Raw genomic sequence first — 11,274 nt, 5'->3', positions numbered from 1 at the left:
TTGGGGCATATGTCTTTGAAGGGAATGAAAATGTTATCTGGTTTGCAATATCTTCCGCCTTTGGATTATGCATGTTTTGACTCGTGTGATCATTGTCTTTATGGTAAGCAGAATAGGTCTACGCATAAGAAATCAGGTAGGCCACGCATGAGTGAGCCCTTGGCATTGGTGCATTCCGATGTTTGTGGGCCTATGCCTTGCATGTCTATGGGTGGCGCGAAGTACTTCGTTACCTTCATTGATGATTTTTCTAGGAAAGTGTGGGCTTATCCCATAAACCAGAAGTCCGATGTCTTGGCAGTTTTTCAGAGATGGCTTGCTCTTGTTGAGAACCAGACTGGGTATAGGCTGAAATGCCTTAGGACAGATAATGGGGGAGAATATGTCTCGCATGCTTTTGAGCAGTTTTGTGATGACAGGGGTATTAAGCGTCAGTTGACCGCCCCTTACACCCCACCCCAGAATGGTTTGGCTGAGCGCATGAACAGGACTATTCAGGAGCGTGTGCGCTCTATGCTTAGCCATGCAGGCCTACCCCAGAGTTTTTGGGTTGAGGCAGTTAGTACGGCAGTGCATGTCATAAACCGATCGCCTTCCAGTGGATTGGATTTCCAAGTTGCAGAGGAAGTTTGGGCCGGTAAGCCACCCTCTTATGCACATCTCCGTGTCTTTGGATGTGAGACATTCTGCCATGTGCCCAAGGACAAGAGGAGTAAATTGGATCCAAAGAGCATTAAATGCACATTCCTTGGCTATGGTGAGTCAGGAGAGATGGGCTATCGCCTATGGGATCTGCAGGCGCGGAAAATAGTACGCAGCCATGATGTCGTCTTCCATGAAGACAAGATGCACAGGCAGCCTGAGAAGGTGGTTGAGATCCGCAGAGTGATCTTTCAGGAGGAGCCTAGAGCTCCAGCACAGCCAGTAGTACAGCCTGCAGCAGTTCCTCCACAGGGCCAGGGTGTTGGACAGGCAGTTAGACATGCAGCAGAGCATGCGGTGAGACGGTCTGCTAGAGACAGACGTCCACCTGACAGATTTCAACCCTCTATGCATTATGTTTTGGTTACAGATGCAGGAGAGCCTTTCACTTATGATGAGGCTATGCGCAGGGGTGACAGTCACTCCTGGGAGAGGGCTATGCAGTCTGAGATAGACTCCCTGTATAAGAATGAGACTTGGGATTTGGTTGCCTTGCCTAAGGGCAAGAAGGCTTTGCCATACAAGTGGGTGTACAAGCTGAAAAGTAACCCTGGACACCCCAAGCCGGCATACAAGGCTAGATTGGTAGCAAAGGGTTTTAAGCAGGAACATGGTGTGGACTTTGATGAGGTCTTCTCTCCTGTGGTTAAGATGACCACCTTGCGCTTAGTCTTGGCTTTGGTTGCATAGCTTGACTTAGATCTATATCAGATGGATGTCAAGACGGCTTTTCTACATGGGGACTTGCATGATGAGATCTATATGGATCAGCCTAAGGGCTTTGCAGAACCTGGCAGGGAGCACCTAGTGTGCAAGTTGAAGAAGAGCTTGTATGGCTTGAAGCAGGCACCTAGGGAATGGTATCATAAGTTTGATGCCTTTATGCAGTCACAGGGCTACAGCAGGAGTGCTATGGATCCGTGTCTTTACACGAAGAAAGCCCGTGATGGCAGTTTGCTTATCTTGGTACTCTATGTTGATGATATGCTGATAGCAGGGAAAGCTCATGATGAGCTAGATGCTCTTAAATCTCAGCTGAAGAAGAGCTTTGAGATGAAGGATTTGGGACAGGCCTCACATATACTTGGGATGCGCATTAAGCGCGATAGGCATCAGGGGCTTTTGTATCTCTCACAGCGGGAGTACATTCATAAAGTCCTTGAGCGCTTCCGCATGCAGGACGTAAAGCCTATTGGGTGTCCATTACCTTCTTATGTGAAGGTATCACAGGCCGATTGTCCGCAGACAGATGAGGAGAGGGCCGAGATGGCCAAGATCCCTTATGCTTCAGCCGTGGGCAGTTTGATGTATGCCATGATAGCCACTCGTCCAGATATTGCGCATGCAGTTGGTGTTGTGGCACGCTAAATGGCTACACCTGGCAGCAGACATTGGGATGCTGTGAAGGGTATCATGAGGTACCTGAAGGGCACAGCAGATATGTGTATTTGCTATGGCAGCTAGGATACAGGGGTTGTGGGGTACACTGACTCCGATTATGCAGGACATGCAGATAGTAGGAAGTCCATTTCTGGCTATGTATTCACCTATGCTGGAGGGGCTGTCTCTTGGATGTCCAGGGTTCAGAAGTGTACGGCTTTGTCTACCACTGAGGCCGAGTATGTTGCAGCCACTGAGGCTTGCAAGGAGGCCATATGGTTAGGCCGTCTAGTTGCTGACCTTGGGATTGATGCTACACCTACACTGCATTCGGATTCTATGAGTGCCATTCAGTTGGCTAAGAATCCGGTCTTTCATGCGAAGACGAAACACATTGAGGTGAGGTATCACTTCATACGTGGTGTCATGGAGGACAAGTCTGTTGACCTTGTCAAGATCTCCACTGACGAGAATCCTGCAGATCTACTCACGAAGAGCCTCACTACTGAGCGCTTTGCCTTCCTTAGGAGGTTGATGGGCGTTGGATGAGATGTCACATTTCCTCATCCCTTGTACCTATGTACATTTGTACTGTCTTTTCTTTTTCTTTTCTCTCTCACTAGGGCAAATTCGCCTTTAAGTGGGAGGTTGTTGGGGGTAAAGGCGCCTCCGCCGTGCCGCCCCGTGTATTACTACACTAACAATACCCGCCACTGCACACTGCAGGTGGCGGGCGCCCGTCACATCACTTTATTCTTTATTCTTTTAGTGACAGTTTGAATAAAGGAAGGCCCAGTCACACATTGTGACTGTTGGAGTTCCCATTTCTTATCTCTCTCTTTCTTGCTCTTGCTCTCCCGCCATAGCTCGCGTGCAAGCTTCGATCCTTCTTACCTTTCAAATAGAAGGGAGAAAGAGGAAAAATGGATTAGCAACTTTGCTTGCCTCTTCACGGCAACAAAGCGGCCTAGCGCGCACGAAACACTAGTTATATACTATATGGAAGAAAAAGAAGAAGAAAGAAAACATTATCGTCTCCATTTCTCTTCTTCTATTCTCGAATAAGCTTTTTCTTGCATGTATTGTATGTGTTTAGCACAATGGTTCAAGCAAGTCTCCCGACCACTTAAGACAATAGCCTCTTTTAGCACTGCATTGGTATCATTAGGTAGATCTATGGACTATTTTTGGACCCCAACTTTTAGTGAGTCCATTCACATTGATTGCCTATCTTTTGACCCTTTGGTGCATATATCCATGTTCCCTAATATAGACTATCTCTTGACCCCTTAACCCCATCAATACCTTAGCATAATGGTCCATTACCTACTATTAGCACTACGGTTAAACTATCCTACAAATCATGTCCACTTAGGACCCTTGTCTTGACAATCTACACTTAGTACGCTAGTGGTCATCATGATTCTCACATGGCCATTAACTCATCACTTATGATATTTGGTTACTTATGTCTACCTATAACCAACATAGTTATAACATCAATCAATTAGTATAGTTAGTTATGCATTATTCGACTTAGTATGCCACTTTCCTTTATGTTGTATATTATCTAGACTTAATGTAAATTATATGGCATATGGAAGAATGACAAAAGACAAGAAAGAAAACATTTTGGCCTCCATCTCTTTTTTCATGTTCTTGAGTTTCTTACATGTATTGCATGGTCCGACATAATAGTTTGAGTAAGTCTCTTCCCCTCCCGCCCCCCCAAACCCCCCCCCCCCCCCCCCCCCCCCTCTCAACATGCAAATTGTGACAAATCCCCAATTCCACACATATGGTGTTTGTGAGTTGTATTTTGTTTGGATGGGAAAAGTCAAACTAAAGTGAATTGCCAACCCTTTTTAGGGCACATGTTAGTGTAGTTTCATTGTAATATTGGAACATTTAGATGCTAACACAACACTTTCCTCTTTGTCCCCACAGATCCAAATATCGAGTAAGGTGATGATAAGTGTCCTCAACTCTGGTGGAACTATGGTGTAGTTGTAAAACAATAAAAAATCCTAGAGTTAACAATAAGGATTCTAGTCAACCAATTGTTCAAAACGTTCTTCTACCATGTTGGATTTTTCACTATCAATGATCGTGAAATATTTTTCAAAGCCAATATGAAAACCTTCAATTTTAACAATGTGCATGTTTTTCCATTTTTGCAAGTTTTTTTGTTAGATAATGACTAAAAGGATCATAGATTTTAAAATTAAAAAATTAATCTCTCCAAAAATGTTCAAAGTTTAGCTTTTCAATTGAAGAACTAACTTGACACTAAACCTCGATTTTTTGTGAACATTAGGATGTCATGATCATAACAACATAAACATAAAGAATGAATGACCCTAGATTTTAAAATTAAAAACAACTCTCTCCAAAGTATTCAAAGTTCAATTTTCCAATTCAACAATTCACCTAAGAGTGAGGTCACACGTAAACTCGCCAAACTTTTTCATGTCAAATAAGTAAAGTTTGCCAAGCGACTTGCATTTTGCCAAGCCTTTTACATGTCAAATAAATAAAGTTTACTGAATGTGACATGCATTTTTTTCTTTCGTACTTACAAAATTTATAGTGATTGTTACTTTTAAATGCAAATAGAGACTAAGAGTGTTAGTGTTATAGAAGTCGAAAACCTTGAAGTTTCGTGAAGATTGGTTTAACTCTGCTGCCACTTGTTTGTCAACATGCCTCAAGAGGGGGTCAATAATAAGTGCAAAAAGGAGGGGTGCCAGTGGACAACCCTGCCTAATCGATTTGTGTAGAGGAAATGGCTAGGAAAGCTTTTCGTTAACCATTACACATGCCGTGGCATTGTTGAATAGTGCACCCACCATGCCCAGGTAAATAGGGCCAAACCCAAATGCTTGCATTGTAGACATAATGAACTTCCAATTGCTTCTATCATATGCTTTGTCGAAGTCCATGTTGACCAATACAAAGTCAATGTCCAACCTCAAAGCATGGTCAATGGAGAATATAAGGTTGAGAACCGCATCCTGAATTTTCCTCCCATAAACAAAGTCATATTGCCTAGGATGTATGGCTTTCCCTAGCAAGAACTTAATTCTGCCCGAGAGCAACTTAGCTAAAATTTTATAGGTGAAAGGGAGCAAGCATGGTCAGAGGCCTCCAGTTGGACGATTTGGATTATCCAAGGCTTTAGGCACTAGCTTTATGAGTCCAACATTGCATCCTATTGACATCGTGCCTGTTTTCCTAATCCACTTGAGGAGACAGACTAATTGTTTAGAGCAAGAATCCCAAAGAGCTTGGAAGAACTCAGGGGTGAGAGTCCATCAAGCCCTAAAGTCTTCCCTTGCTTCATCAGATCAAGTGTAAATTTAATCTCCTCCTTAGTAAATGGTCTTTCAAGGTGGAGGGCATCTTCAGGTCGGATAGGTCCACCACAGTCCTGAGGAAGTTGTGCATCCTCGTTTGGTAGTTCTCCAGCTCATTAGGCTCATTATCTACGATGTTAGAGAGATGCTCTTTGAATATTTGCAAAATGGACCAGTTGTCAATGTGCTTGATTCTACATGGCAGCTCAATTTTTTGTTGATGATAATGCCAACATAGTCCAGACAGAAAAAACTTCATTAGATAATTTGATGGGACTTGCAAGTCTATCAGCTTCCAGAATTAACATTGTCAAGACGGAGCTTCTTCCCTTAACCTACAATGAGGCCCATCCATGGCTACTGCAATATGGTTTTAGGTTAATCAAATGTGGGGAAATCATAATATATATTGGGTGTCCTATAGGTGTAGGTATTTCTTCAAAACAACACTTTCAATGGTTTAGGGGGAAATTTTAGAACAAGATTGAGAAATGGCAAAATTTTCAGCTTTCATTAACTAGAAAGCTAGTGGTAGCCAAGGTGATCTTGTCCTCACTTATGGTTTTATGGCCTCCATGATCCCATTCCATTGGACGTCCTGGGAGTAGCTAGATTGGATGGTTAGCTAGACCGGATGGTGAGTGAGAGATTTCTTATGGAAGAAAGATGTAGCTAAAGGCTATGTGCAAATACCATGGTCCATTCTTGGTACAGATAGGTCAGAGGGGGGATATGGACTGGACTCCTTTTATCCTAAGGCCCAACATTTGGCACTCTCGACACTCAGAAGAATTGATACTTATCAACCTTGGGTAGGTCTTCTCAAAGAATGGATTAGAATAGCTAAAATTGATGGCAAAGAATGGCCTAAAGTATCCTAGCAAGATATGCTAGGTGGGAATCTGAAGATTAAAATCCCCCCAGTCCAGAATGGCACAGGACTTGCTACAATTATGGGACTCTCTCCTAGGTGAAATGAAGCTTCTTCCTGATTCCCAAATGAAGGAGGATGGTTCGTTGTTGCTTAGCATATGGCTCTCCCCCTTCCCCTATGATCCTCCCTTCACACCCTATCATGAGCAGCCCAAACTTGCAAGGAAGATGGCCCTTAAAGGATTGAAGTTAATGGGCAGATGTATGGGACCCACCCTCCACCACTTGGAAGGATTTGCCTACAATTAGGCACCAATTTAGTCTTAGTGAGATAGAACTCAAGTGGCTAATGAGATTGAAGTCACCCCTGAAGCCCGCCTATCCGGCCGCTGAGCAATCCACAATGTACCCATCTCGTCAAATCACTAGTCACTAACGCAGGCATAAGAGCTTGGTTTGCCAAGAAGTCTAAATAGATTCATGGCTCATCTCCTCAGGTAATCATGCAAACCTAGGTTGCTTGGAAGAAGTAGTTTCCTCACTCTCGAATATCCACTTGGAGGATATGCCTGAGAAGGACTTGGAAAGCCACCAAATCCAATTGACTAAACACCCTCCTTTAGCGCCATCTTCGGATTAGGAAAGAGGACTACCCCTGCTTGAAGACATACCTACCTTGAAAGATTGGATCATAGTATATCTGAAGCGTATTAAGAACACCCATTGGGTTTTCTGACTCTTTTGTAAAAAGCTACTAGTATTGGCCTAATGCCATGATGCATATCCTTTATATGCTGTAATTACTTATTATCAATGGAAATTTCTCCATGCATTAAAAAAAAAAGATTGGTCCACGCAACTCCAGGATGAGAGTAACCCCAAAGTTCCATATGTGTGGACTTTGGACTCTGGAGGCTATCAGTCATGTGCCAGAAAGTTCCACATGGCACACTACACCCCCCGCCCCCCCCCCCCCCCGCTGGCCGCTGGAGTCAAAACAAGTGTGCACGGTTCCTCAAAGGAGGACCAAAAGGGTTGAAAAAGTTAATAAGGGAAGCGGATTTGTCCTAAAACCTCGACATTTGTTTTCCGTTCTCGGTTTGTAGAAATAAATGTTCGTTAAAGCGCATTTACATCATCTCTGCGATAAAGAGAGAGAGAGAGAGACGGGGGCCTATACAGAATTGATATATCGGTGACGGATGAGATAGAGCCGTTCCCACTTCCAGTCACCAGTGGCCTCTCTCTCCCCGCTGTCATCATCTTCTCGTTCCCGCGCTTCTTCCTCTCTCTCTCTCTCTCTCTCTCTGTGTCACGCAGGACTCTGTACAGTGACAGCTGCTTCTCCCTGTGATCCTCACCTACAAGCAGGAGAGCCACACAGAGTCTATCAGCCTTCTCTTTCGCCCTTTCCTCCGTCCTCCTCCTCCTGCTTCTTGTTCTCCGCCTTCCTTCTGTTTCTTTTCTTCTTCTTCTTCTTCTTCTGCATTGACACTTTCACCATTCTTCACCTCCGTTCTGCCATTATTCTCTACTGCATTTCTCCTCCTCCTCACCGGCCTGAAGCTTTTGCGCCTTCAGGCAGCATTTCCCTCGCTACATCTGTCGCCTTCTCTCCTGCCTCATTCGTGCAAAGGCGGAAACTCGACCTCCTCCTTCGCTGCATGCTCATATCTCTCCCCGTTCTCGGACGCTGATATAGACGGGACTCCTCCTGTGCCGTCTGCTCGTTGTTGCGACCATCATAGGTTAGTTGCAAACTTTCATTCTTGATCGTTGCATTTTCTTGCCTTAACCTCACTTAAGACCACCGTAAAACTCTCGGCATTTCTTAATCCTCTTGCCCTGTCGAGTACGCAGGCCAGAAGGCCGTGAATGACAAGTTCTCATTCCGGACATTCAGAGAGATCTCACTCCGCTGTAATAAGCTCCCTTCTCCTGCTGTCAAGCTATGGCTGTGCGGTCTGTCCATTTCCTGCATTCGTCGCCGACAAACGAGTCGCAGCCTCGCCAATTACTTGGCGAGAAACAGTGTCGTGGTCCTGGCGGCTACCTTTCTGCATTTACATGACATCATTCACAATTCGTCGTGTGTAATTGCCGTGAAGGGGAAGACAATTAGTCGTGGCTTCAAAGATCGCGCCCGTGGAATCAAGACTGAATCAGCTGAGTAACATCAATTCGGCTTGCCACTTTGATCAGCGATTTTGCTTTTAGCCGCGGGCCATGGATTCTCCCGACAGAGACTTAACAATCAGTGCAGCGGAGGTTCAGGTGCTCTTTCTGATGCTCTCGGGTTCTACTAGTGTTTTCGGACGAGAACTCTCTTATCCAAGTAATAAAAACTTGCTTTCACCAGTAAAGAATCAAGTTTTTTCATAGGCGACGTCATTTCTACAGAGGAACCATGTGAGTGGATAATATCCAATATGATTCTGGTCATTTTCTTGTCGTCGCCACCATTTTGTATCCCTTATCATACGAATGAACTTGCATAATTGCTTCATTGTAACAATATGCATGTTTGTTCTGGGCCAGTTAAACTCAAACGCTAACTTCAAGTTTCTGGCACTACAAATGGCATATTCTTTATGAGATCGGTGGGTTTGGATTTGAAAGCTGAGTGCCAGGTTTCAGACTCGGTCGACATTTCAATTTTGACGATTTATCTATGTTTTGCAGGGATCTCCTCTTTTCAACTTCCTTTGCAGTCTTTCACCGATCAAGCCATTGAAATCCGTGCACGTGGTTCAGGGATTTTCTGATCTCACTTTCCCCCCTCCACCTGCTGTGTTTGTCTCTCCCAAATCTGACCCACAGGACTCCAGTTCAAGCCAGAGGTGAATGCTTGTCCTTGAAATGTTGCATTTCGCAGTATGCGTAAGTTTGATGTGGCCATAATGCATGGATGGTGAATGGGACGCACATTTATGACTTCGTCTGGATCATAATAGTATTGTAGCACTGCTTGTCATACGAAGAATTTTTTGTTGGCAGTATTTGATCACCTTAGTATCTGCAGGAATCAGTACACAAGCAAAGCTGAGCTTGAACAGACTAGAGCAGGGAGCTCTCAAGTTATTGGACATTCAGAAAGGAAGAAGTTACTGCCAAGCATCACTGAAAGGCTGCATAACTTGGAAGGGGCAGTAAAACACAAAAATGTGCAAGAAAAGGATCAGCCAACTACTTCCTCCAGCAGTAATCTTGCTGATTATGTGGAGGAATATCTTCATGAGCCTGGGGAACGTGAAGTAGATGTAGCAGGCTCTTCCAGCGAGTCCTTAGCTTTAATTACTTGCAGATCAAAACCTCCCATACTTGATTCAGACTCTGAAAATAGAGTTAGTATTGCTGGGGCAGGTGCTCGCAAGCTAAATAAGTGTGAGAAGGCTTCATCATCTAATGTGTCATCAGATGTGCTTGAAAGCCATGGTTCAGATGTGGCAGAAGAACCAAAAATCGTTGAAGTGAATGTCTTGCAGAGCACATTGGAACCAGATGCCTCCAGTGCTGGCTGTCACGAGGGTTCGGATTATTCTTTCCTGCTACCATCAGGTGTAGATGAACTTCCTGCACATGGTTGTGCCGACGATTGGCAGAGTCAGCTATCTAGTTTATCTGATTTGTCTGTTCCTGGAATGGCTAAATATCTGGCTACCTTAAAAGAAATCATCAGTGAAGGGGCACCTGATGCAGGAACGGATGCTTTGTGCTCTCAGGTGTCAAATGTCTGTACTGCTGAATATAAAGCAGATGTCCATGGAATGATAGACCAGGAGATTGATAATGCAGTCAAGAATGACAAACAAGAAGGAACTGGCTTCAAGGTAAGTTTTCTTTGACGTGTGACTAAGAGTTTGTGTAAATAGCCTTCTTAATTCAAGGAAGACTATATAATGCATGTTTAAATAGCCTTCTTAGTTCAAGGAAGACTACATAATGCATATTTAGTGCAAGGGTTGTCCAGTGGTTTTCCTTTCCCATCCTCTCAGGCACCTGTAGGTTTTGCTAGGTGCATGCAGCCACAGCAATGTAAGGTGCTTTGTCTCTTTGTGTTTACAACATTTATCATGGCAGGCGACGTTCACATACACAATGCCTTTTCCCCAGCACTCTCCTTTAAGATCCAATAGTATCTTTGGCCTGTATCAAGAGACCCAATTTCATTTTTCTTTCTTGATGTGATGTTGCATAAAAGATGATCATACTCAGATGGGAAGACATTTGGGATGCAGTGATTTGCTGGTTGAAGGACAATCACACATGATGGGTCTCTCGTTTTCTTTGAGCTCTGTTCTGTTTTTGGATGGTATGACTTTTCAAGGGTATGTTTTGTCATGGAACTTTTGTTGGATTGTTTTAGCATCCAATAGAATCCAAAGGGCTTGATGAACAGGTGGATCTGAATTTCCAGAGTGAAACACCTTTTCTGTTGTGGTTTCATGGTCAAGATATTTGCTCTAGAATGCGAGATCATGACAGCAAATTGATGTTGGTGTAAAAAATACTTTCAGTTGAAGCTAAATGTTGGGCGCTGCCACTGGTGCATGTGAAGGGAATTCACAGAATCAAAATTTTCCAGAATCTGTACTCTTTTCTCAGAAGCCATTTCACAAGGATGGCCTTGTAGATATCATCTAGGAGAAATAGGGGTTTCTGTGCACAATATATATCATGTGCTGACCTGCAGTCTTGCAGCATTCATTGCAGTGCATGAGTATGACTTGTATCCTGAAGGCTTAACCAATGTGCATATATTGTGTCAGAGTGCAGCGGTGCGGAAGCGTAGGACTGAGAGAGAGAGAACGCAGAGAGAGAAGAGAGAAAGAGACAGTGGAAGATGAAGATCTGCTGTATAAAGTGTGCTGAATACAAAGATATGCAGATATATACACGGGCGCAGTGCGCTGGACTGCGTATCTCCACCTCGACGATGCAACCTGCTGTTCACCTCGAAGTC

The 11,274-nt window shown here is 44.0% G+C and overlaps 1 protein-coding gene across 2 annotated transcripts in view; it reads left to right on the top strand.

The window, feature by feature from the left end:
• Positions 1-7,520: 7,520 nt before the first annotated feature.
• The window catches only part of LOC148028012 (uncharacterized), a 43,216-nt gene continuing 39,462 nt past the window's right edge, over positions 7,521-11,274 (top strand). Inside the window, exons 1-4 of one of the 2 annotated variants that reach the window (XM_087689697.1) lie at positions 7,521-8,059; positions 8,172-8,585; positions 8,994-9,151; positions 9,334-10,141. In XM_087689697.1, coding sequence (XP_087545823.1) covers positions 8,538-8,585; positions 8,994-9,151; positions 9,334-10,141 — 1,014 coding nt within the window. In that variant the 5' untranslated portion in view covers positions 7,521-8,059; positions 8,172-8,537. Of the gene's footprint in view, positions 8,060-8,171; positions 8,586-8,854; positions 8,912-8,993; positions 9,152-9,333; positions 10,142-11,274 lie in introns of those variants that run through there. The other variant, XM_087689698.1, reaches the window with a different exon arrangement.

The sequence above is a fragment of the Lygodium microphyllum genome, chromosome 12, assembly GCF_053477565.2.
Source record: "Lygodium microphyllum isolate KBCC chromosome 12, Lygodium_microphyllum_v1.1.10, whole genome shotgun sequence".
Taxonomy (NCBI): Eukaryota; Viridiplantae; Streptophyta; class Polypodiopsida; order Schizaeales; family Lygodiaceae; genus Lygodium; species Lygodium microphyllum.
The sequence above is the reverse complement of the archived record's forward strand: the minus strand, read 5'-3'. Positions and strand labels throughout refer to the sequence as shown.